Source organism: Scyliorhinus canicula, chromosome 18 (assembly GCF_902713615.1).
Source record: "Scyliorhinus canicula chromosome 18, sScyCan1.1, whole genome shotgun sequence".
NCBI classification, from domain to species: domain Eukaryota; kingdom Metazoa; phylum Chordata; class Chondrichthyes; order Carcharhiniformes; family Scyliorhinidae; genus Scyliorhinus; species Scyliorhinus canicula.
Genome location: NC_052163.1, coordinates 41,040,042 through 41,068,005, shown reverse-complemented (window position 1 = coordinate 41,068,005; position 27,964 = coordinate 41,040,042). Strand labels below are relative to the sequence as shown.

General features: G+C 44.3%; 1 protein-coding gene across 2 annotated transcripts in view; it reads left to right on the top strand.

The window, feature by feature from the left end:
- Nucleotides 1-27,964, top strand: part of tmem104 (transmembrane protein 104) — a 230,228-nt gene that overhangs the window by 122,194 nt on the left and 80,070 nt on the right. For both annotated transcript variants that reach the window (XM_038777287.1, XM_038777288.1), the window contains exon 9: nt 17,725-17,818. In XM_038777287.1, coding sequence (XP_038633215.1) covers nt 17,725-17,818 — 94 coding nt within the window. The remainder of the gene's footprint in view (nt 1-17,724; nt 17,819-27,964) is intronic.

Genomic DNA, 27,964 nt, shown 5'->3' with positions numbered 1-27,964 from the left:
TCGGAGGGCGCCTGCCTCTGTCTCGGAGGGCGCCTGCCTCTGTCTCGGAGGGCGCCTGCCTCTGTCTCGGAGGGCGCCTGCCTCTGTCTCGGAGGGCGCCTGCCTCTGTCTCGGAGGGCGCCTGCCTCTGTCTCGGAGGGCGCCTGCCTCTGTCTCGGAGGGCGCCTGCCTCTGTCTCGGAGGGCGCCTGCCTCTGTCTCGGAGGGCGCCTGCCTCTGTCTCGGAGGGCGCCTGCCTCTGTCTCGGAGGGCGCCTGCCTCTGTCTCGGAGGGCGCCTGCCTCTGTCTCGGAGGGCGCCTGCCTCTGTCTCGGAGGGCGCCTGCCTCTGTCTCGGAGGGCGCCTGCCTCTGTCTCGGAGGGCGCCTGCCTCTGTCTCGGAGGGCGCCTGCCTCTGTCTCGGAGGGCGCCTGCCTGCCTCTGTCTCGGAGGGCGCCTGCCTGCCTGCCTGCCTCTGTCTCGGAGGGCGCCTGCCTGCCTGCCTGCCTCTGTCTCGGAGGGCGCCTGCCTGCCTGCCTGCCTCTGTCTCGGAGGGCGCCTGCCTGCCTGCCTGCCTCTGTCTCGGAGGGCGCCTGCCTGCCTGCCTCTGTCTCGGAGGGCGCCTGCCTGCCTGCCTGCCTCTGTCTCGGAGGGCGCCTGCCTGCCTGCCTGCCTCTGTCTCGGAGGGCGCCTGCCTGCCTGCCTGCCTCTGTCTCGGAGGGCGCCTGCCTGCCTGCCTGCCTCTGTCTCGGAGGGCGCCTGCCTGCCTGCCTGCCTCTGTCTCGGAGTGCGCCTGCCTGCCTGCCTCTGTCTCGGCGTGCGCCCGCCTGCCTTGCAAAGAAAATTGTTTTATCTCCATTCGTGAATTGCTATAGCACAGAAGGAGGCTATTCAGCCGTCATGTCTGCACTAGCTCTCCGAGTGAGCAATGCATCTAGTGCCACTTCTCCCTCTTGCCTTCACCCTGGAATCTTGCACATGCTTCCTTTTCAGATGATTGAATTCCCTCTTAAATGTCTATATTGAACCAGCCTTCATCAGACACTCAGACAACATATTCTAGATCTTAACCTCTTGCTGCAAGAAAAAGTTTCCCCATAGTGTACAAAAGACATACAGATGAGGTGGGGCTACGGGGATAGGATGGGGAAGTGGGCCTAAGTAGGGTTCTCTTGCAGAGGGTCAGTGTAGACTCGATGGGCCAAATGGCCTTTTGTTGCACTGTAGGAATTGTGTGGTTCTATGTGTCCATTGGCTTCTTTTTCCTATGAACTTAAATCTGTGCGCTCAGGTTCTCGATCCTTCCACTAGCGGGAACAGTATTACCTTATCTGCTCGGGCCAGACCCCGCATAATAAATACCGCTATGGAATGTCCATGTCCGGCTTTATTTGAGCCTTTTTCATGGGAAGCTTGCTCAGCAGCCCGGGTATCTTACTGGATACCACGCCTCTGCCAATCAAGTGTCTTACTCCAGATATTCTGCACAGAATAAAAAAAGAGTGGTCTTTTCAGTGATCCCAATGGGTTGATATCCTGAAACCTGAAACTAATAGAAGTTTTGTATTCCCTGACCGTACTTCAATCCTTACAACTGAGCGAAGCTACATAATATTTTACATACTATCGTGATGCAACCATTGTCCAACACGGTGCAATTAAATTAATCCGCGGTAAGTACACTCATTACCTGCATGAAGCTTCTAACCAGCAGACTGATCAATATTTTCATCTTCAAATTCCAAATTTTGGTATCGAGCATCGCTTCAAAAATCTTACTGTTCCCCTTTGGGTCATTTACTGCATAAATTGTATTTTTACTCACATCAGTAACTTCTATTAACAGTTCTCCATACATTCTATTACTATTACTCCAATCCTGTTGTCCGTCAAATCTGTCCAAAATGCCTTCATCCTCATTTCTTTGTCCAGACTTCTTATGTTGCACAAATGCCTGTGCCCCATATCTGACTGATCCCAAAAAGCCACAATCATGGAGTCTTCCGCCTTCGGTGACTGGTCTGACGCCCCATTTGTGCCGTGAAAGCTACAGGAATTTTTTTTATTTTTTTAAAGCTTCAGGCATCTGATTAAAGTCTGAGAATCTAACTCCAGTTGAGACCAAGAGCCTATCTATCTGCTGCACTGTGACACAATCCAACAATTTGAAGGTGAGCACTAAACAAGAAATTTCCACATTGAATTCTTGCCATTTTTTATATAGCACGTTAGATTCCATGATGTATTCCTCAAATGGAAGAACTTTCTGCCTTTCTAAATCTGACCACTCCTCATAGGCCTTTAATCAGTCATATTTCGGATATACTTTTTCCAGAATACTTAGTAGGATATCCAAATCTTCATTAGTATCCAAACTGATGGGCATCCAGCTCACAAAAAAAGTTTTTTTTTGTGGTGATATTGGTTTATTGGCATTTTCCATATTTTTTAACAATTGTGTATATATACATTTTCCTTAACCACGTTAATTTACTTTATTGTACTAAAAGGTTTATTCTGTCCTTCCTTTAATTAACTTTATGTACATTTTGCCGCCTTCTGACTCGGCCTATGGTCCCTTCGACATTTTGGAAAAAGGCCTTTGGGATGAAGATCGGCACGGATCTGAACAGGAATCTAAGCATGTTCACCTTGATCGTCTGCGTACTCTGAGAGTGGGAGTGAGCCCCACTGTTGAATGCCTTTTCTTACTTCCTCCACCAGGCTGGTCAGATTCCATTTGTGGCTCTGTGTCCAGTCTCTGGCTATCTGGAAACCCCAGGTAACAGAATCTGCTCTGGGCCGTTTTAAACGGGAGCCCCTCCAGCTCTGCCCCTCCCCATTTGGGTTCACTGGGAATCTCTCACTTTTGCCCAGGTTACGTTTGTAGCCCGAATAGGTTCCAAACTCTTTTGGGGTTTGCAGTATTACCTTCAGTCCATCATGTGGCTTCGAGACATAGAGGAGCAGGTCATCCGCATAGAATGAAACTCTGTATCCTCTGTCTTCTTCCTGGATTCCCTTCCAGCTTTTCGCGTCCCGCAAGGCTGTTGCCAGGGGTTCGATTACTAGCGTGAACAAGAGTGGGGACAGGGGCAGCCCTGTCTTGTTCCATTATATTGCTGGAAGTATTCAGAGCTGGTGGTGTTAGTTCGGATGCTCGCCTTGGGAGTGTTATACAGGAGTCTCACCCAGGCAGTGAACCCCACTCCTAGCCCAAACCGTTCCAGTACCTCGAGGAGATACTTCCATTCGACTCTGTCGAAGGCCTTTTCTGCATCTGGGGAGATGATCACCTCTGGTGCTCTTTGCCAGGGGGCCATCATTACGTTCAGCAGCCGCCGGATGTTCGCAGTGAGCTGCCACAACCCAAATAGGTGCTTGTTAGGTGGATTGGCCACGCAAAATTGCTCCTTAATTGGGAAAAAAAGATTGGGTATTCTAAATTTAAAAAAAAAATAAATAGTATTGCCACTCCCCTAGCCCTCGTCCCGCAACATGAGTGGTATGCCTGCCCCACCCAGCCCTTCTTTCCCAGCGGTCGGTCCTTCTCCCTCAGGTGCATCTCTTGTGGGTAAATTATATCGGCTTTTAGGCTTCTTAAGTGGGTGAAGACTCTGAATCTTTTCACTGGGTCGTTAAGTCCCCGTGCGTTCCAGGTAATAATTCTGGTGAGGGGTTTCTGACCCCCGGTCCTGTGGGATCACCCATTGTTAGATGGTGGGCACGACCCTGCAATCCGGGATTTCCCTTTGTTAGGGGGCTGTCCAAAATGGCCACGGTAACTGCTCTCACCATGAGGTCGGACCCCAGCGCTCTGGGGTTTCCCTTTGTCCAGGGGACACCCAACACGGCCACCAACAATGTGTACGCCACCTGGATGTGCCCCTGCACTGGCCTCCCTCTGTCCAGCGGCCCTCCCAAGTGACTACTTGCAGCGCCAGAGGCTCCTCGCCCTGCTCCATGCCTGCCGAGGCCTGCGCCTGATCTGTTTCTTGTCCTCAACCTTCCCGTTGCTTATTTTCTGTCCTGCGCATCCTCCGCTCCCCTATACCCCCCCCTTTTCTGCCAGGTGCCCCCTCTCCACTGAGAGGTGCACTGTGGCCCCTTTCTATCCTCCTGTGTTAGCCGTCCTTGCTAATAGGGTGGCTCCCCTCCCAGTGCTGGCGCTGTTTTACCCTCTTCCTTCTACCACTTTTGCCTGCTATCCTTATTTTCCCCCTCCTTGCCCTGGTCCCCCTCATCACATTGAGGGAAGAGACGATCCCGAAAAGGAGGCAGCACAGTTCTGCGTTTTCAAAAAAAAAACATTCACAAAGTTTGTTATATTATTGTCTCTGTTTGCGGCCTGTCCTTCGCTCTCCATTTCTTATTTTCCCGCACCTGCAGTTTTCATCATTGCCCTGATTGCTCTACCTCCAATTTGTTTGTTTTAACAAACACATCAGCCTCCGCCAGGGTGTTAAAGTACAGTTCCTTGCCCTTGAATATCACCCCGAGTCTGGCCGGAAATAGCCTCCCAAATCGTACCCCACTTTTATAGAGTGCTGATATCGCTCTATTAATCTCTGCATTCTTTTTTTTTGTCAGGTCCGCCCCAATGTCCTGGTAAACCCTTAACCTGTGTCCTTCCCACGAGCATGATTTTGTCTGGCAGGCCCACCTTAAGATTTTCCCTCAGTCCTGGAACCGGTGCAGCTTCTCGGTTCCAGAAGAACCGAGAAGCTGCACCGGTTCCAGGACTGAGGGAAAATCAGTCCTGGAACCGGTCCTGCTCCTGCTCCGCTGTTTGGTTCGCCGACCTTTTTCCCCCTCCTGGCTCATCTGACCCGCCGCCTCTCCTCATGTGGCTGCTTGTCTGCTCGCCTGCTGTTCCTGCCCCTTTCCTTCGCTGCTGCTCCTAATATCTTGCCATCCTCTCTGTTTTCCGTTGCCAGGCATGTTCCTCTCTTGTGTCCTTTGTATTCGGGTGGATTTTGGTGGGCTTTTTAGGCTGAAATTCCCAATACATTGACTATATGTTGGGTCTGATTGGGAGGAGAGCCCCCTGATGTGCGTCCGCTCAGCACATCGCCGCCACTGGAAGTCCAGCTCTCACAACTGCTGATGTTACTTTTGTCAGGAAGTGACAATGCCAAAGTCACACCTTGTTATCTCTTCACTAATGCTGGGACCCATGTACATACATTTGGGGAGCCGTGGTAAATCATTATAACTTGCACTTGGTTTAGGCCATTCTTCACAATAGTATCCATTGCAATCTTTTATCTGATTATTTTCCAACCTTTAGGCAGTCATGGGCAGCACGGTAGCGTTGTGGATAGCACAATTGCTTCACAACGCCAGGGTCCCAGGTTCGATTCCCGGCTTGGATCACTGTCTGTGCGGAGTCTGCACATTCTCCCCGCGTGTGCGTGGGTTTCCTCCGGGTGCTCCGGTTTCCTCCCACAGTCCAAAGATGTGCAGGTTAGGTGGATTGGCCATGCTAAATTGCCCTTGGTGTCCAAAATTGCCCTTAGTGTTGGTTGGGGTTACTGGGTTATGGGGATAGGGTGGAGGTGTGGACCTTGGGTAGGGTGCTCTTTCCAAGAGCTGGTGCAGACTCAATGGGCCGAATGGCTTCCTGAACTGTAAATTCTATGATCCTCTGCTACGATGTTAAATGGATCCCAAGCCAGATGGTGACGTACTAGACCAGACGCTAATCCCTTTTCTTGATAACCGGTTTATTTGCAGAATATAGGATTGCGTATGTTTACAATCTGCCTCCCTCCCCAGTGACCCAGAAGTCTCCTATAATCTATGCATCTTGATATAATTTGCATTTCCTTAACACCTGAGGAGTTTTAAGTTGCTGGGAAACAATTTTTCTTTTACAGGTTCTTCATTTTGATTTTCAATCGGAGAGTAGGTTACTACAAAAGTCTCTGTTTGAAGCTAGAATAAAAAGTTTAAGTTCTTTCCCCAAGCCATACAACATGCTGTATTGGAACGACTTGGGAATAAGTCATTTTTGGATCATTTTAGCACCTTGAGATGGATGGTTCAAATTTCTTTTTAGCAATGGCTTGTCTTGGCCTGTGCCTTTTCAATAGGAATAAAATAATTTAAAAGACAGCTGAAATGAAATTTGAAAAACTTTTCTTGGAAGCATTTTCGTTTAGAGAGGATGCATGTTTCTGAGGGTTAACAGTTCATGTAAATTGTTGCTATATACTGTAGTATGTACCAGAAACAATCAGTTTATGAAACCACCTTGAACCAAGCTTGGTCCTTATTCTCTCAGCAGACCTACCCAAAATATTCCTAATGACCATCATTAAAAAGCCACCAATGTGACTACTTAGAAATGTCATAAACAACTTGTCCAGTGATGAGGAGTATTTAATTAGTACATGAATCTCTGTGCATGAGACAAATTATGGTAATAAATTTGTTTGATAATGTGTGAAATAAATTATTATATAGGATGTTAACTGCAGAGCAGCACAAATTAATTATCTTGATGAGTCTGTGTAAGGTTTTGCAGTCTTGTCAGCCTGGAAATGGTGTCTTGAAGCTGACTATATTTTCCTGGTAGCACATATTGAAGACAATTGAGTTGGGAGATCATTTTCCGCTTTAAGTGTGGGTGACTTATTGAGAGCTTTAAAATTCCGTGTAGGTCATCTGCCCTCCATAACTATGCCCATTTGTTTGTTTTGTTCTATTTAAGCCAATAGAATTGCTAAACCAAGTTAAATCAGAGTTGAAACGGGCAAGTAACTGCATTTGTGCAATGGGAGAGGGCTACTTGCAATTTAAGTTATCCTTCTAGTTAATAAGTATAATGTGATAATATAAATATATTAAACATGTAACAGGGAGTTGTTTTATTTTTTCGGAAAGTATTACAAGCATTCATCAACCTCGACATTCCACTCATTACGGGATGGGTATGCCAGCTGTAATTTGATTAGCTAACCATACAGCAAAACCTCGAGTAAATAAGCTTTTGCCTTGACATAATTTCCTTTTAAAAAGGAAATGAAAAATTATCTTTGTTAGATGTTTAATATTTAAGTTATTTTTGGGTACTTGATTCAGGATGTTATAACTGGAGAAATATGAACCATATAATATCACATATCAAGAAACTTTTCTCGGTGGAGGGATCAATGATCAGGGGCATAGATTTAAGGTAAGGGGCAGGAGGTTTAGAGTGTTAAGTTCGTATACTATGATAATAAATGAATCCGTATACGACAGAACATCTAGTTCAAGACTGGTTACTTAATGTTGAATAAACTGTGGGTAGACTAAACTATTGCTAACCAAACTCTGGTGCTTCTAACCATGCTACTAACCCTGTAACTCTGATCAAGACTGGTTTTGTCTAGTTCCAGTGTCCTGTTCCTCTTGCATGACACCTAGTGGTCGGAGGTCATCTACCCTATCACTATACCTCCTTTCCTTGAGATTTTAAAAATATACCACATGTGATACGAGTATATGAGTAACAATGTACTTTACACAATTGAAAAATGTTGTTGCCCAATCAGATTCAGCCGCTCTGGTTTCTTTATCTTCTTTGTCGATCTTCTCAACCTTGGTTCGCTTGGTGAATCTTTTACTACTTTGACGCTACTCTGTCACTGTATCTGATAAGATTGTGTCACTATTTAGAACGTTGTTCTGTATATTCAAGTCTGACTCTTACAATGTTTGTGTTGGTTCAGGTTGATAGAAGTTTTCATCAACACCATCGTCTTGTTGTTTTTGAGCAGGTTCTTTTGTTTTCAATAATGCCCGACGATTTCTTCTGGAAATCTGTCCTTGTTCTGTCATTACTGTGTATGATCTTGGATCTGCCTCTTGTAGTACAGTAGCTTTTCTAGACCATCCATCAAGATCCTCAATCCTTACAACATCGCTTGGTAACAAACGTTTAAGACTCCTAGTTGTTCTATCATAGTATGCCTTCTGATTTTGCTTTTAAGATTCCAGCTTACATCTTAACTTTTCGTTTTGCCTTCTGTTTGTGTGGAATGGCAATGTTGTATGTAACTTGCGATTCATCAGTAACTCTGCAGGTGACAAACCACAGCTTAAAGGTAGCGTTTGAGAACTCAGTAGAGTTAGATACGGTTCAGTAATGCTTTCCATAGCCTTTTTAAAATAGCTGCTTTATTATTTGAATTCCCTTCTCCGCTTTGCCATTTGATTGTGGATATAATGGACTCGAAGTAATGTGTTAAAAATCATATTGCATTGCAAACTCTTGCCATTCTTTGCAATTAAAACATGGACCATTATCACTCACTACAGTTTTAGGTATGCCATGTCTTGCAAATGTTGATTTTGTATGTATTATTTCATTTCATTTTTATTGCCACACAACTTGCTGAGGAGCTTAACAGAAGGGCTATTTCTGGAAAATTTGAATAATAATCAACAACTATCCGATATTCTTTGCCATTGAGGTAGAATAAATCCATTACAATTTTTTGCCACGGAGCTGATGGTATTTGAGCTATGTTCATTGGTTCTTTCGCTTGCCGGTGCTGATACTTTTAACATGTTTCACGTTTCTCTGTCAAGTCTTGTATATCCTCATTTATACCAGGTCAATACACAGCATCTCTGGCTCTCCATTTGCACTTCTCAATCCTGAAGTGACCCTCATGAATGTGTCATGAATGCGGAATCACAACTTTCTTTTCTTAATAGCAGTTCATTTACTACGCTCAGATCTGATTTTGTGATATTTTGAGCATGAACCTTTAGGCCAATCATTGTTAAGATTTTGTACTGTCACCTGCAACACCACCTTTTGCTGTCTCTTCGACAATTAGTTTTGACTTTGCGTCTGATACTGGCAGTGCATCAGTGATCATGTCTATACGAGCCTGTACATCTTCTCCAGTAGAGCTGACATAGTGTGCTGTTGGAGCTCTGGATAACGTATCTGCTACCACTATATGTTTGCCAGGCATATATATCAACTCAACGTCGTATCTTTGAAGCTTCATCATGAGATGCTGTATTCGTGGAGACATTTCGTTGAGATTCTTTTTTTCAACCAGTGGTTTTTGGTGTTCCTTGTTGGATCAAAAAATATCAGCATGGGTGTAGTCGTCAGATTTCTTTAGCTGGAGCCACTTTTCATGCTGCTTTGCCCAAGTGAAATCATTCACTTTCCTTAGCATGTCTCTGAGACACGCTGCTTTGCTGAGAGATTGGGAATAAAATTCCCTATGAAGTTGATCATGCCCGTTATGTAGTACTCCTTTCTTTTATCCGTAGGTCGGGACATGCTTAGTTTGGCATTAATCTTCATTTCATCTGATTCTATTCTGTGAACAGAGAGCTTGTCTCCCGGGAATGTATTCTCCTGTACTCCAAACCGGCATTTGGCCTTATTGAGCCTCAGCCCATTCCGCCTGATGCTTTGTGAGACCTTGATCAGTTAATCGTTGTGTTCCTCCAAGATGGAACCCCAATCAATGATGTCATCTCTATAGACCTGGACCCCCTGATGTCCTCAATGATATGATCAGTTAGTCGTTGTGCTCCTCCAAGGTGGAACCCCAATCAATAATATCGTCTCAAAGGGCAGTACGGTGGCACAGTGGTTAGCATTGCTGCCTACGGCGCTGGGGACCCGGGTTCAAATCCCGACCCTGGGTCACCGTCTGTGTGGAGTTTGCACATTCTCCTCGTGTCTGCGTGGGTTTTGCCCCCACAACCCAAAGATGTGCAGATTAGGTGAATTGGCCATGCTAAATTGCCCCTTAATTGGAAAAAATAATTGGGTACTCTAAATTTAAAAAACAAAAAAAAATAAAAAAATAAATGATATCTTCTCTATAGATCCGGACCAGCTCAATGTCCTCAATGATATGTTCCATAGCTCTGTGGAATATCTCGGACGCAGATATAATGCTAAAGGGCAGGCAAAGAAAGTAATATTTGCCAAAAGGAGTATTGAATGTGCAGAACTTGGTACTTTCTTCATCAAGCTTGAGCTGCCAGAATTCCTGCGATGCGTTTGAGTTTGGTGAAAAGTTTTGCACCGGTCATCTCGCTTGTGATCTCTTCCCTCTTTGGAATTTGATAATGTTCCCTTTTAATGTTACCGTTTCAATCCTTGGGATCCATACAAATCCGGAGATTGTTATTCTTTTACACACAGACTATTGAGTTGACCAAATCTGTAGGCTCTTCATTTTCCTTATGACTCCCAAGTTGTGTCATCCTGTCTAACTCTGCTTTGAGACGATCAGGCACTGGTGCTGGAACTCTTTGAGGAGTGTGTATCACCTGTTGAGCATCCTCTCTTAATTGTATTTTATATGTGAAAGGCAGGACACCAAAGTCCTTGAATATTTCCAGAAAGGCCTGTACAATGGACTTCACTGAGCCTCTGTGCTATAGACTCTTTGCACCAATTGCAGTGCCTCACACGCTTCATCACCCAATAATGATTTATGACCTTCAGTAACAATTGAGAACTTCAGCTTGTGTACTTTGCTTTTTACTTGCACATCTAATTTGTATATGCCCAAAGTATCAATCTTCTTACCATTGTAGTCTTTAAGTATTTTATTTTGGATTTTTGGCTTTAGCTGCATGGTCTTAATATCACTTATACTGAATAGGTTTGTCTTTGCACCAGTATCTACTTTAACAGCAATTAGCAATTGATTGAAAATCAAAGATACAATCCATTTGCCCCTTGTTATAGCTACAGTATCACTTTCAGCACTCCTTATGCTTGTGGGTGGCATTTTATTCGGTATGGCTTTATTTGCTGTGTCTTCGTCCGACACCAGGCTCTCAAAAATGTCACTTAAATTAATGTCATTAATCACAATAACGACTGCCCTGCATTTATTTTCTTATTTGAGAAAGTGTTTCTGAAAGTGATTCTTCCTTTTGCACTTGGTGCATATTTTGCCAAAAGCTGGGCATTGCCTTAGTAGGTGCTCATAACCACATTGTCTTCATGCAAATAGCTGCATGTTTAGACCGTTTAGAATGGCTGCTGAGACCGCGTTTCTTTTTCAAGTGCATCACAACACCAATGGCGGCTGCATCGCTTGCAATATTCGGGCCAAAACCTCTTGCATTCAACGTATTAACATGTTGCGCAGCTAGTTTGCTAGCTTGGCAAATTTTTACGGCATCTTCTAATTGGACCTCAATTTATGGTAAAAGACGCTCTCCCAACTTAGTATCATGCAGTCCAAAAACAATTTGACCTCTAATCATGGAGGAGTTCTGAGTCGCAAAGTTGCACATCTGCGTTTTCAGCTTAAGATCAGTAAGTAAAGTATTGAATGAGTCCCAGTCTTCTGCATGCACATTCAAGGCATGCAAGGCCATGGCTGGAAAATGGGATTAAAATAATTGGGTGGTTATTTTTGGCCAGTGCAGATGTGATGGGCCGAAGGGCCTTTGCTGTGCTGTAAACCTCTGACTTTATATACAATACATAAATGGTTAGAGGGGAAACCGCTGCTCACAACCCTTGATTTCAAAACATATCTGCTATACTCACGGGTCAGGGCGGGGAGCGCTCTGCTATTCTATCCTAAATGGGGTTTGTGAGTGGGACTGTACTGTACCCGGAGTGGAATTTGTGGGGAGGAAGGTGGAAGATTATCCACTGTACCTTGAATGGGGTGATATCGGAGCACTTTGACCATGGGGCTGTAAACCTCCTATCCTATTCAATCTTTCCTTGATATTATTTGGTTTTGTGAGTATTTCTTTGTTTTCATTTAAGCACTTTTGGGTTCCATGATTGCCACTAGATTCTTTCCCCCACAACACTGGATATTTTACTCTGTGGTTCATTTTTTCTTAACATTTCCAGCAGGAAGTACAAACTGTTGCCGTTTTCACCCTTATATTTTGTCATCAGCTGACATCAAATCATCAACGGAGGTTCAGCAAATTGGGGAAGCTGAAGGTGCTTTGAAGTGGAATCTTTTTACAGGCTGATGTAAATAGTGCATAATGTGTACTGCTCAGTCGCAGTTCCATTGTGCGATGGGGAATTCTTGTCACTAGCTGTCTTAATAATTCTAAGTTAAACATTTTGCCTGCTTGAAATGGGTCTGGCTTCCTGAGGCAAGTGTTTAACGTGGCATTAATCTACCTTATGCAGTGTGAGCTGGAGACTGCTCAAAATGACACCAGTTTAAAGTGACCTTGCCCCGTCTCCATCTTCTGATTGCCTTCGCTATATTCTGAACTTGGCCTTTTAACTGTGTTCACTGAGCATTAACCCAGTGAAATGAAATGTTGCCCTGTTATGTTGAATTACTTATTTGAAATCCTTGATTTCTTGTATTTTACCTTATAATTTGTATCGTTTCTGGCATGCGCCTTTGCTGATCTTTGTACAGTAAATATATTAGATTTCAGTTATAGTAAATCTTCCAAGTGGGCTTTGATTTTCAGATTTAAGGAAAATATCACCCTCCCATGGCTACCGAGGGGTTGCTTTATATGCAGTCAGCATCTGACAGCTGTTTGTTTCATGCTGTGCTCGATCTCTTACTCTCCATTGAAGCTGAAGGAAGGTAAAGTCAGGAGGGGAGTAAATCAGCAGCTGACCTGATCCTGTTCCACAGGGCAGCTTGGGTTTAAATTGCTCCCTTGGTTCATGTGTTCCCTGCTGCAGGGTCAATGCTTGCTGCAGGAGTTTTAAGGGCAGTGATAATTACGTAAGGATTATCTTTAATACAGATATATCCATTGATGCAGTATTGCCGCATCACAAACTGTCTATACTCTGCTGAAATATAATGAAAGATGTGACGTGACATGAAATTAATGTTCAGATAATAGTCAGCAAACACAGTTAATAGTGTCAATTTCTGTTTTGATGCACTGCTGTTGCTCATCAGGAGGCTACAATCTGCCTTATGGATCTTGTAGGTTAAAAGCATCTGTAGAAAACTGTATGGAATTTTTAGCCCATGTATTCGCTGTGGGCCTGTTCCTTTTCATGCACTGTGCACTCAAACCCTGCTGCTCCACCAGTTGGCTCAGGTTGCTGCTAAATTGCAAAACACACCTGTTTCTTAATAGCTAAATACCTCTGCTGTCTCCTTGTGTAGAAACCTTCAATCTGATGCATGAGGTAGTCAGCTTGGGAAGACACCTGTTAAACATGTTTGATGCACTAACCATTAATCCATGTCTCCAAGGAGCAGCTCCCTATTATTTTAGCCTTCAGTGTTTCACTGCGCACACACATGCATTTGACTAGTAATGCCTGCAAGATAGGGCCAAGAGGAATGATGTTGGCTGCAGTACTTCATTAAACCATTACCTTATGCCAATTTAACAGTAGTCTGCCATATCCAGACACGTTGAGCAATTAGATTATACCTTGCAGGAGCAGAGTCTAATCTGAGCATTTCAAAATATGAATTCTGACCAAATGGAAGAAAACGGATGCAGTGAAAGCTATCTGTAGTTTCCTCACTCCCTGAATCGAATGGTTGCTTGCTCAGCCTGTGTTGCCCGTGTTCTATTTATTGTAGAGGTATTGTCATGCAGGTCACAACAACAACTTGTGTAGTATCTTCAACATAAAGTGACCCAAGACACTTCACGAGTAACGTGAAGCAAAATTAGACACTGCATCATCTAAAGTGATATTGAGGCAGGTGACCAAATGTTAAGTTTTAAGGAGTGCCTTAAAAGGAAGGAGGGAAATAGGGAGATTTAGGAAGCAAATTTCTGATCTCCAGGCCTAGGCAGCTGAAAACAAGGTGATGAATGGTGGCGTAATTAAAATCGGAAGCTCGAGGTCAAAATTAGGTAAGCACAGATATCTGAAAGGATTGTAAGGTTGGAGGTGATTGCAGAGATGGGGAGAGGCAATATTTGAAAACAAGGATGTGAATTTTAAAATTAAAGCATTGCTCGACCAGGAGCCATTAGAGGTAAAGGGTGCGAGATGTGAGCAAGGACATGGGCATCGGAATTCTGGACTATGGAATTTTAGATCCATTTTATGGAGGATAGAATGTGGGAAGCCTATACAATGGAACTGTGCATTGAAATGTAGTGGTAACCAAGGCTGTGGATGAAGGTTTCAGCAGAAGATGAGCCGAGGCAGGGACAAAGTTAGATGATACTATGGAGGTGGAAATAGGTGGCCTTAATGTCGTAGTCAGAAGCACATTTTGGGAGTAGTTTGTTTTGGACTTCGTACAGTTGCAGGGAGGGGAATGGTTGGAGCAGGGGCTGAAGATGATAGTTTCAGTCTTTGAAATATTGAATGTGGGGAAATTTCTGCTTATCCTGTACTGGCTATCAGATGATCAGTCTAATAGATTTTTACAGACCAGTGGAGGGATTGAGAAAGGTGGTGCTGAGGTCGAGTTGGTCGTTGTCAGCACACGTGGAAACTGTTTTCAGATGTTGCCAAGGGACAGCATGTAGATGAGAAATAGGAGGGGGTCAAGGATAGATAGCTGGGGAGACACCAGAGGCAATGGTAATTGCAGGTGATTCTCTGGCTACAATTAGATAATTTTTTATTTTATTTTATTTAGAGTACCTAATTATTTTCCAATTAAGGGGCAATTTAGCATGGCATGAACCTACCCTGCATATTGTTGGGTTGTGGGGATGAGACCCACACAAAAATGGGGAAAATGTGCAAACTCTGCACAGACAGTACCCTGAGGCCAGGACTGAACTTGGGTCCTCAGTGCTGTGAGGCAACTTTGCTAACCACTGCGCCACCGTGACACCACTACAATTGGATAATAATGGAATCAAGCAAGTGCAGTTCCTAGCTAGGACCACAGTGAAAAGGCATTGGAGGAGATTAGAGAAGCGTTGGAGGAGAATGGTGTGATCAACCATGTTAAAGGCTGCAGACAGACCAGGAAGGATGAGGAAGGGTAGTTTGCCTTTTGTTGCAGTAAACTAGGATGTCATTTCTGACTTGATTTGGCCCAGTGACAGGGATGGAAACCCAACAGGAGGAATTCAAACATGGAGATCCTGAAAAGATGAGCACAAATTAGGGAGATGACGGCGCTTTCAAGGAGTTTGGAGAGGAAAGAGAAGTTGAAGGTGGTTTGGCAGTTTAAGGTCGGAGTGCTTTTTTAGGAGTTGAATGATGGATTTGAAGGAGGGGACTATAGCTGAGATAAAGTACATTTACTATCAGCTAATGTGGAGGCCAGGGAGGGAAATTGGCTGGTCAGCTTCTTTCACAAAAAAGAGGTGTCACGAACAGGAGGTGGGTTTCATAGACAAGGTGATTCTGGTGAAGGGACGAGGAAAGATGGGGAGGAAACGAGGAAAGATGGGGAGGAAACGAGGAAAGATCTTCAAGTGAGATGCAAGAACAGGAGAGCTTTAGCGGCAGTGGGCTAGGGGAAGAGAGAAGCAGCAAAGTGCTGATTAGATAGTCATTAGGCTTTTCACAAACTGTATATTCGCCATTTAAACCAGTACTTTCAATTAAGCATTGGTTTAATGCAAGGAGTAGGTTAACTTTTTTGAAGTAAATAGCTTTCTTTTGCCTCCTAAGCTAGCTTTCTCAAGTTTTCATGATATTTTTGCTCATTTACAGTTTAGTGAATTGATGTGGCAACACTGGTCTGAAAATCAGGTTAAATGTAGTGTCATTCTATATGGATACTTTTTGGGATGCTTCCGACATCTTCGGCTCTAGTTCAAACTGACATATTGTCCACGTTTTCTGAGGTTGTCCAGTTTACTGTTGACGCTGAGAAGTAAGGGTTAATATATGGAAGCAGAAAGAAGCAGAAAAATACTTAACAGACCCAATAAATCATAGAATGGTTATAGGACATTTGGAAACCATTCTGTTCACTGTCATCTCACTGTGAAAGCCCCCCATAGCCATACAATTTTTTTCATCTTCGGGTGTTGTCAAATTCCCTTTTGAAAGCAGTGATTGAATCTGTCTCCACCACATTCTCAGGCAATGTATTCCAGATCATAACCACACTAGAAATTCCAAAATCCGCACTTTTTTTACGAGCTTCAACGTGACGTCGTGAATGGGAATTCCCACAAGGCTCCTGGACGATGCATAGTTCCCAACACGCGCAGCACATGCGCAGTATATTCCGAAATCCGACATGCACTCAGCCCCAAGCATTTTGGATAATGGATTTTCAACCTGTACTATATGCCCCTATTTATAAACGTCGGGATCCCATATGCCTTTTTAACCCTGCCCAGCACTTTCAATGATTTGTGCATATACCCCCTAGTCTATCTGCTCCTGTAACCCTTTTAGAATTGTACCTTTTATTTATATTACCTTGCCTTGTTCTTCCTACCAAAATGCATCACTTTTCACCTCTGCATTAAATTTCACCTGCCATGTCCTATTTCACCAGCCTCTCTGCCTTATTGAAATCTATCACCATCTTCCTTACTGTTCACAAGCTTTATATCATCTGCAGATCTTAAAATTGTGCCCTGCGTACCCAAGCCTAAGTTATCAATACATGAAAAAGTCGTCCTGGTACTGACCCTGAGGAAACGCTACCATATTCTTTCCTCCAGTCTGGAAAAATAACTATTCACCACTTTCCTTGTTTTCCAATCACTCAACCAACTTCATATTCATGCTGCCTGTCCTCTCGGGCTTCAACTTCGTAAGCACGCCAGCAATGTGGAATTTGATCAAATGCAAAAAGTCCATGTACACCTCATCAACTCTCTGTTACCTCCCCAAAAACCTGTCCAAGTGACTAATTTTGTCAAAGTTTATCTTTCTGAAAGTTTTCCTACCACCAAGGTTAAACTGCAGTGCCCAAACTTTATCCTTGCATTCTTTTCTGCAAGTTACCTGTTCTCTGGCACCACCGCTGTATCTAAGGAAGGTTGGAGGATTATGACCAGTCCCTCTGAAATTTCCACCCTTCTTCCCTTGGAACATCAGATGCATACTATTGGGTCCTCGTGGCTTATCCACTTTAAGTACAGCCAGCCTTTCTAATAGCTCTGAAGTTTTAACCATCCCGTATCTCAACTACATCTTCTTTCACTATGCAGTATTTAATACCTTGTCCATGTGTAATTCACCTTGTTGGACCCTAATTGGCCCTACCAATCCTTTTTCTATCCTTTCACTATCTATATTCCAATAGAAGACATGGATTCATTGTTACTTCACTGTCACTGGATCAAAGTCGGAACATCGGGTTTGGGGCAGGAGCAGGCCATTTTACTATTTAAGCCTGCTTCGCCATTCGGTTGCATCATGGTGGATTTATTGTAGTCTCACTCCACTCTCCTGTCTTTCCCAAATCCTGAAGTTCCCTTTTGAACAGCATTGTTTATGATTGACTGCACTAGTTCAATGGCTTAGCACCACCTCTAGGGAAATTGGAGGTGGACAATAAATGATGGCTGAGCCTGTGACATTCACATCCTGCAAAATATATATTTTCAGAAATCCCTTCACCTGAGTTTCCTTTTCATTTCCTTCCTGAATTTCAGTCCATTTTTTTTTTCTTGTATTATCAATCTGACATCTGTCATGTATTCCATTTTTCTGTTTCACCTTTCACCCTAATTCTCTTGGTTTTCCATCGCTTAAGTAATCCTTGTAAAAGCTGAATAATTGGTCACACTACTTCTACTTTGCTCTTTCACATGCCACTCTATCGCAGAACCATGTTGTAGACTTCTGACCAAAATTGTACATACATGTGTCTAAGTAACCTTTTCTTGTTTATTTTGCAGGCTGTATTTTCTCTGCTTCTTGGACCATTCACCTTTTTCAATGTTCAGAAGACCAAATACCTTCAAATCATCACATCCCTGATGAGATGGATTGGTAAGAATTTTATTTAAGAAACTATTGCTTTTTATAGGGAGACTGTGTTCTGTATGCAGGTTGGGTGGGGAAGACTTGTGTTCCACTTGGTTATGGTTGAGGAAGGCTTGTCTCTCAGCTACAACGGGGTGGAGATGCAGTAGTTACCAGCACACAGCCGGGGCTGTCACCTGCAGTTGCTGTGGGCAGAGGTAGAGTTTGGGTTTTGAAGGAAAAGAGAGACATACAAAAAACCTGGTTGGAGAATAAACCAGAGACTGTTGCTTCAGCTGTAGAATGCTGGGTTTGAAGAAAAAAAGTTGAGGAGTAACATCGCAGGAGAAATGAAAGAGGAGCAAGGGAGTAAAAGAGCGAGAGCGGCGAAACTTAGAGGTGTAAAAGGAAGAAGGGGGACACGATTGGTGAGTGACAGGTGAGTAAATAAATCTCTCAAATTTAAGGTATGTTAGCGCAGCTCAGCCATATAGAATGCACATCCTGCAGGATGTGGAAAGTTGTGCAGGCACAGTGCCCTTGGTGATTACTACTGCAGGAAGTGGCATCAGCTGCAGATGGAGGAAAGAAGGCTGAGAGGAGACTCGATAGAGTTAAAGTTTGCACATTCTCTCCATGTCTGCATGGGTCCCGTCCCCCCCCCCCCCCCCCCCCCCCCCCCCCCCCACAGCCGCAAAATGTGCAGGTTAGTTGGATTGGCCATGCTAAATTGCCCCTTAAGTGTCCAAAGATGTGCCAGTTATGGGGATAGGATGGACAGGTGGGCTTAGGTAGGGTGCTCCTTCGGAGAGTTGGTGCAGACATGATAGGCCGAATGGCCTCCTTCCACACTGGAGGTGTTCTATGGCTAACTCATTGCAGAAACCACAAATTGACCATTTGAAAATGGAGCATCAAGATGTTGGTGGCAGCAATCATAATTCGGTTAATTTCAACATCCATTTCAAGGACAAATATAGAAGTTCAAGTTCTAAATTAGGGTAAGGTCAGTTTTAATCCATATCAGAGCAGCTGGAGGCTTTCAATGGGGAAATTCAAAGGGTTCAAATTAAACATGTTCCCACAAAGAAAAGGAAGAACCTGCTCGTTTGGGTCCTGGTCAGGTGTGCTCTGTGCACCACTTTGAACTGCAACTTCTTGCTTTCATTCAACATTGACCTTTTATTTTCTCACATTCTGAAATCTTACCTTTCTGCAACTTTTAGCACCTTCTGCCATTAACGCTTCCCCTGTCTCGTGACGTACACATCTTTGTTGCAAACTCTCCCAGTTCCCACTAATCACTGACCCACCAGCTGCTCCACCCTGTTTTATACAGTATGTAATCCCACACATTTCTTCCTCTCTTTATAACTCTGAAGAAGAGTCATCCGAATTTGAAACATTAACTCCATAGATGCTGTCAGATCTGACTTTATTCCAGCATTTTCTGTTTCTGTATAAGCCATTAGTTAGATTGCAACTTGACACTATGTAATTGCAGTAGAGAGGGTACAGAGAAGATTTACGATGATGTTGCCAGGACTAGAAAATAGCAGCTATGAGGGAAGATTAGATAGACTGGGTTGTTCTCCATGGAGATTTGATTGCAATGTACAAAATTGTGAGTGACCTTGATAAGAGTGGATGAGAATTGGGCCTTGCAGAGGGGTCAGTGACTAAGGTGATTGATGGCAAGATAGCAGTGGAGATCAGGCAACATTTTTTCATTCGGAGGGTTGTGGGGTCTGGAACTCTGCCTGAAACAGTGATAGAGACAGAAAATCTCATCTCGTTTGAAAGGTGCTTGGATGTGCATCTGAAGTGGGATTAGATTGGATTGCTTTTTTTTTTCCAGCTGGTAATAATAATCACTTATTGTCACAAGTAGGCTTCGATGAAGTTACTGTGAAAAGTCCCTAGTCTCCACGTTCCGGCGCCTGTTCGGTGAGGCTGGTACGGGAATTGAACCCGTGCTGCTGGCCTTGTTCTGCATTACAAGCCAGCTGTTTAGCCCACTGTACTAAACCAGCCCCTGCAAACATGATGGGCCAAGTGGCCTGTTACAGAGCTGTAAACATTCAATGATCCTAGTGACCTGTCCAATGACTTGTTTTTAGAAGCTACTACTTTAATTTAGCATTTGAATGATCAAAATGCAAGGTTTAGCAGGGTTTCTATCAGTTTTTCAACTATTACTCTCTGCAGCCCAGAGCAGGCCATTTCTCTTTAAAACAAATTGATTTAAATGAACTGTTATTTTCATGAATCTGGTTGAAAATTTACATATTTCTTCAATGTTATTAACAGCACGAACACTGGGTGTAAAGTAATAGCTTCACTAGCCAGTGTCATCAAACCTTCAATCTTTTTATTTCTCAAATCTCTCTCCCTCTCCCAGACTGTCTTAGAACATAGAACATAGAACGATACAGCGCAGTACAGGCCCTTCGGCCCACGATGTTGCACCGACATGGGAAGTCAAAAACTAAAGGCCATCTAACCTACACTATGCCATTATCATCCATATGCTTATCCAATAAACTTTTAAATACCCTCAATGTTGGCGAGGTCACTACTGTTGCAGGTAGGGCATTCCACGGCCTCACCACTCTTTGCGTAAAAAAACCTACCTCTGACCTCTGTCCTATATCTATTACCCCTCGATTTAAGGCTATGTCCCCTCGTGCTAGCCACCTCCATCCGCGGGAGAAGGCTCTCACTGTCCACCCTATCTAACCCTCTGATCATTTTGTATGCCTCTATTAAGTCACCTCTTAACCTTCTCTCTAACGAAAACAACCTCAAGCCCATCAGCCTTTCCTCATAAGATTTTCCCTCCATACCAGGCAACATCCTGGTAAATCTCCTCTGCACCCGTTCCAAAGCTTCCACGTCCTTCCTATAATGAGGCGACCAGAACTGTACGCAATACTCCAAATGCGGCCGTACCAGAGTTTTGTACAGCTGCAACATGACCTCATGGCTCCGGAACTCAATCCCTCTACCAATAAAGGCCAACACACCACAGGCCTTCTTCACAACCCTATCAACCTGGGTGGCAACTTTCAGGGATCCATGTACATGGACACCGAGATCCCTCTGCTCATCCACACTACCAAGAATTTTACCATTAGCCAAATATTCCGCATTCCTGTTATTCTTTCCAAAGTGAATCACCTCACACTTCTCCACGTTAAACTCCATTTGCCACCTCTCAGCCCAGCTCTGCAGCTTATCTATGTCCCTCTGTAACCTGCAACATAATTCCGCACTGTCTACAACTCCACCGACTTTAGTGTCGTCTGCAAATTTACTCACCCAAACTCCTGCGCCGTCCTCTAGGTCATTTATAAAAATGACACAGCAACGGCCCCAGAACAGATCCTTGTGGTACGCCACTCGTAACTGAACTCCATTCTGAACATTTGCCATCAACCACCACCCTCTGTCTTCTTTCAACTAGCCAATTTCTGATCCACATCTCTAAATCACCCTCAATCCCCAGCCTCCGTATTTTCTGCAATAGCCGACCATGGGGAACCTTATCAAACGCTTTACTGAAATCCATATACGCCACATCAACTGCTCTACCCTCATCTACCTGTTCAGTCACCTTCTCAAAGAACTCGATAAGGTTTGTGAGGCATGACCTACCCTTCACAAAACCATGCTGCTCCCTTCATTTAGTTTTACGCTTCACTCTCCTTTCCTCTCCTCAACCGCCGTTTTTTTTTCTTTGCGTCCCTTTTCTGGGTTCTTTCATATAGGGAGGCAGTGGTATAGTGGCATTATCTCTAGTAATCCAGTGGAGATGGTGACATGGTGGTATTACCAGGAATTCGGAGACCCAGAGTTCTGCTCTGGTAACCTGGGTTCAATTCGAGAAAAATCTAGAATTAAAAGTGGCCATGAAACCATTAGAACATAGAACAGTGCAGCACAGAACAGGCCCTTCGGCCCTCAATGTTGTGCCGAGCCATGATCACCCTACTCAAACCCACGTATCCACCCTATACCCGTAACCCAACAACCCCCCCTTAACCTTACTTTTATTAGGACACTACGGGCAATTTTTAGCATGGCCAATCCACCTAACCCGCACATCTTTGGACTGTGGGAGGAAACCGGAGCACCCGGAGGAAACCCACGCACACAGGGGGAGGACGTGCAGACTCCACACAGACAGTGACCCAGCCGGGAATCGAACCTGGGACCCTGGAGCTGTGAAGCATTTATGCTAACCACCATGCTACCCTGCTGCCATTGTTGATTGTCGTAAAAATCCTTCTGATTGACTCTTCATGCCCCCTCCTCTGAAATGGCCAAGTTGTATCAAACCAGACAGACCACCTGGCCACTCTCTGGGAACCAGAAGCGACAAAGTACCCGGTCGACTTTGCAAAGTCCTTAGTAACAGCTGGGTACGTGTGCCAAAATTGAGAGAACAGCCTCGCAGACTACACAAGCAACAGTTTGACATGTACTCAGAATCATACCTTAAAGACCCAGGGACCACCGTCCCCGAGTATGTACTGTTCTACCGGCAGGACCAATCTTGCAGAGGTGGCGGCGAAGTGAGAGTGAGCTGCCATACAGACCCCATGAAGTCTCACGATATCAGGTCAAACATGGCAAGGATAACCACGTACCTCCCTCCCCACTCCTTGCCCCCAGCTGATGATTGTTTATTCCTCTATGATGAACTCTACTTGGAGGAAGCACTGAGGGTGGCAAGGATGCACAATGTATCTCAAATGTCCATCACCAACAAACACAGCTACATAGCTGCTAGACTGAGTCTGTGGTAGGTGGTGAGGGAACCAACAATAGGGAAAAACAAACTTGACCTCATACTCACTAACCTGCCTGCCGCAGATGTATCTGTCCATGACCATGTCAATCCATTGTGTTGTGTGAGACTACTATCGTGCTAGATGGGATTGATTTTTGAATAGATCTAGCAACCCAACTGGACAGCCATGAGGTGCTGTGGGCCATCAACAGCAGCAGAATTGTACTCAACCATAATCTGTAACCTCATGGTCCAGCATATCCCCATCTCTACCATTACCACCATGCCTGGGGATCAACCCAGGTTCAATGAAGAGCGCAGCATTAGGCATGCTTAAAAATATGGTTTCACCCTGGTGATGCTACAAGATAGTACTACTTGTGTGCCAAACAGCATGAGCAGTAAAAATTGACAGTTAAGTAATTCCACTACCAAAGGAGCAAATCTGAGCTCTACAGTCCTGCTCATCCAGCCATCGTTGGTTGTGGCAAGTAAAGAGCTCACTCTAGCACAAGGTTCCACAAATATCCCCATCCTCAATGATGGGGGCACATCTCTGCAAAAGACAAGCCTGAAGCAGTCGCAATAATCTTCAGCCAGAAGTGCAGAGTGGAAGATCCATCTCTGTCTCCTCCCGAGGGCCCCAACATCACAGATGCCGGTCTTTAGCCAATTCTAGACACCCCATGTGATGTCAAGATGTAGCTGGTGGCATTGGATACTATAACGCCATAGACCTGGACAGTATTCCGGCAATAGTACTGAATGCTTATGCTGTCGGACTTGTCAGACCCCTAGCCCTGCTGTTCCATTACAGCTGCAACAATGGTATCTGCCTTATGTCCTGTGTGTACAGAGTTGGACAAATCTATCCTGGTAAACTACTGCCCCCATTAGCCTGTATGGAAGGGGTCATGAAAAGTGCTATCAAGTGGCACTTGCTGAGCAATACCTTGCTCACTGACGCACAGCTTGGGTACTGCCAGGGTCACTTCTCTCCTGGTCACCTGATTACAGTCTTGGTTCAAACAAGGACAACGTGAGGTGAGATGACTGCCCTTGACATCAAGCCAATATTCCACCATGTGTGCCATCAAGGAGCTCTTGCAATACTGGAGCCAATGGGAATCGGGTGGGGGGGGGGGGGGGGGGGGGGGGGGTGTGAACTCTCCGCTGGCACAAAGCAAGATGGTTGTTTTGTTTGGAAGCCTATCAACTCTGCTCTCACATATCATTGCAGAAGTTCCAAGGGATAGTGTACTAGGTCTAACTATCTTTAGCTGCTTCATCAATTATCTTCCTTCCATCATAAGGTTAGAAGTTGGGATGTTCGAGTTGGAAGTCTCGATGACCAGCTCCAGCAAGAGGGAATCTAACCATTGCCCCATGACATTCAATGGCATTATCATTGCTAAATTCCTATTACCAACATCATGGGGGTAAGCACTAACCAGAAACTTAACTGTGCTAGTCATGAGAATGCTGTGGCTACAATAATAGGTCATTTGGGAATTTTGTGGTGAGTAACTTATCTCCTGACTCCCTAAAAACTGTTCACCATCTACAAGGCACAGGTCAGGAATGTGATAGAAGACCTTCTGCTTACCTGGATGAGTGCAGCTCCAACAACACTCAAGAAGCTTGACACCATCTAGGGCAACGCACCCCAACCCCCCCCCAAAAACAAACTTTAGTTTAACGTACATTAATGGAGAGCAATGGGAGTTACAGCAGTGATGAGGAAGTTTCATTCCAGTCTGACTGTTAATTACCAGTATTTGTAGGCATTAAATAAATGTTTCCTACTGTGTCATGTTGCCCTTTCTTAGAGCCATGGGTGTTTGGTTCTGCCCATCTGTAAACTGACATATTTGTATGGTACAGTCTATTCCCAGCAAATGTTACTGGATGAGCAGTTCTTGACAAGAAAGACAGGACCTGTCATCTGAAGACATTTGGAAAGCAGCATTCCCTTGATAAAGATTAGACATGTCTCCCAAGCGCTCTGATCATTGAATTAAAATTTCCTCAGACATTTAAAAATCTGTTTCGTGAAAATGTTCAGAAGTCACTGGTTTTGACCTTTACACTTTTGCAGCCACTCCACTGGTTAACCAGTGTTAGTACATTTGACTGTGCAGAGGATTGTATTGTGGCATGCTGCTTTGGGGTACCTGGTTGGTGGTTTGGATTATGCTTGGCAGTTTCTGGACCTCCAGGAATGGGCATTGATTTGATGGGGTGTTATTAGGTATTATGTACACACTATGCTTTGAGATAAAGAGAAGTGCATTTAAACAGTGAAGATTCCTCAGAGGTGTAGTTAGAAATAAATAGATGCCAAGCCAAAGAAGGAAATATTAGGGTGGTTAAAGGCTTTGTCAAAGAGCTAAGTTTTAAGAAGGGCCCTAATGGAGGAGACGGAGGTGCCAGTTAGACTGGCAATTCCAGAACTTATCTGGACCACTGAAAGCACAGCCACATATGGGATGACGAGGGAGGCGGGAGGTTATTGGTGTTGGACTAGTAATCCAGAGACCCAGATAATGATCTGGGGACCTGGGTTTGAATCCCACCACAGCAGGTAATGGAATTTAAACTCAATAAAATATCTGGAATCAAACCATTGTCGATTGTCGTAAAAACCCAGCTGGTTCACTAATGTCGTTTTGGGGAAGGAAACCTGCGATCCTTACTTAGCCTACATGTGACTCCATACGCACAGAAATGAGATTGACTCTTATTCAGCTTAGTTGTATTCAGCCGCTACGAAAACACAAAAAAGGAATGAAACCAGACGGACTACCCGACATTTAACAAGGCACCAAAAACGACAATGTCGAGCCCAGCCTTGCTGACCCTGCAAAGTCCTCCTTACTAACATCTGGGGGCTTGTGCCAAAGTTGGGAGAGATGTCTCAGACTAGTTAAGCAACAGGCTGTCGTAGACATACACTCAGAATCATACCTTACATATAATACCAGAAACCACTATGATCATTCCTGGGAATGTCCTGTCTCACTCCTTGACATCGAGGCAGCATTTGACTGAGTATGGCATCAAGGAGCCCTAGCTAAATTGGAGTCGATGGGAATCACTTGCCTGGATGAGTGCAGTCAAGAGCACTCGAAGCTCGACACCATCCAGGGCAAAGCAGCCCACTTGATTGCTCCCCTTCCGCAAATGTTCAAACCCTCTACCATCGGCTAACAGTGGCAGCCGTGTGTACCATCCACAAGATACACTGCAGTAACTCACCAAGCTTCCTTCGATAACACCTTCCAAATACATGACCACTACCATCTAGAACAGGGGTGGGCAAACTACGGCCCGCGGGCCGCATGCGGCCCGCCAAAGGTATTTCTGCGGCCCTCCAAGTCATTTAATTTTATTTTTTATTTTTTAAATTTTTTTTTAAGGTTAATGGGGGGGGGCTGTTGGGTTACTTACTGGTATAGGGTGGATACGTTGACTTGAGTAGGATGATCATTGCTCGGCACAACGTCGAGGGCCGAAGGGCCTGTTCTGTGCTGTACTGTTCTATGTTCTATATGAGGCGCCCAGAATCATAACCGGGTGAAGTAATTATTTTACTTAATATACTATGCGGCCCTTTGTGAATTGTGAATTTCTGAATCTGGCCCTTGCACGGAAAAGTTTGCCCACCCCTGATCTAGAAGGACAAGAGCAGCAAATACTTGGGAACCCCACCACCTGGAGGTTCCCCTCCAAGTCCTCACCGCCCTGACTTGAAAATACATCACCGTTGCTTCACTGTTGCTTTGGCAACGTAGTTGAACTCACTCTCGTAACAGCTTAATGGGTGTACCTACACCTTGAGGGCTCTAGCGGTTCAAGGCAACTCACCACCACCTTCTGAAGAGCAACTGGGGATGGGCAATAAATGCTGGCCTAACCAGAGGGGCCCACGTCCTGTAAATTTAAAAAAAATAAATAAAAATTTAATGGGTGGGGAAAATGCGCAAAAGCCAGTGCAAATTGTGTGGTCAGCCATGTCAATGGCTGCACAGCATCAAGGAAAATTACATTGTCAACAGTCTCACTTATGACTTTGGTTACAGCCAGTTTGGGACTGTACTAAGGACAAAAACTTGAATGAAGTGATTCAAGAATGAAGTTGTAGAAAATATGAGCACAGATTTGTGAGGTCCTGCGACTTGAGAGGTAGGGTCATATGCAAGGAAGAGGCCCAGGGTGGATCTTTGGAGGAGAAGGTGATGACAGCTATTTTGAAAAGGGAGAGGACAGTAGCTGAAGAGAGGGAACAATTTCCATTATCCTGGTTGAGTAAAGTATATTACATTTAATACTCAGTTTGATGCGGTGATAAACAGCTGGATAAAAAATGTCCAGTGCGTTATGATTTACAACTCCTTGCACCAGTGTGTGGTCATGCCATGCAGTCAGATCTTACTGGGTACTTGAACTGACAGTTATCATGAGTTGCACTCGGGATTGATAGATTGTACCTGGTCAGACCAAGACTCCAGACCTATAGCTGAAGTTCACTTACTGAAGTACCAGTAGGTTGCTTTTTTTTTCCAAAGGAAAGTGGTGTGTCACTAAAGGCAGAAGATTGGCAACTACATGAGGCGAATGGGTTGATAAATTGGAGGCAGTGTGTCTGATTCCACAGTTTAAATATTGATTGAGTGATATTCTTTCACTAACATACTGCTAAGAGACATTGCTGAAGAGGCTTTTTCAGAAAATTAAACTACTCTGACTGGATGCCAAGGTAACAGAAACCAAAACTTCAGGAAAATAGAGTGACTGTTCTATACTCTTGGGTTGGAGGGGCGGGGGGGAATTATTGATGGTCTGATAAATGATTGAAGATCTCTTGAAGTATTTGTTGTAAATGGACTTTGTTTTTAATATTTTACTGCAATAATATTCATGCATTAGTTATACTTTCTGGTCTTTATTCATCTCCTAGTTGATGGTTATGTACCAGGATGTTTCCATTTCCACATGGAAAATTGGGGCACAGAAGAGCGGACCCATTCTAAGATGTTTCTTGTATTGGTTTCCTTCAGTTTACATTCTCGTTTAAGCAGCTGCTTAGCTGATACTCCAGTGTATCATGCTGCTTTTATTTTTGAACAAGGCACAAGTAGATTGTAGTTAAGTGAAGTAATCCAATCTGAAACCGGGGTCCTAAATCTATATACAGGAAACAAATGTATGAGGTGCGAGTTGACTAAGATATAGATTGGGGAACTTCATTGAAAGACATGACGCTGGATAGGCAATGGCTAATATTTAAGGAACGAATGCATGCATTGCAACAGTTGGACCTTCATTTCTGGTATAAAAAACACAACAGGAAAAACTGGCTAACAAAAGAAATAAAG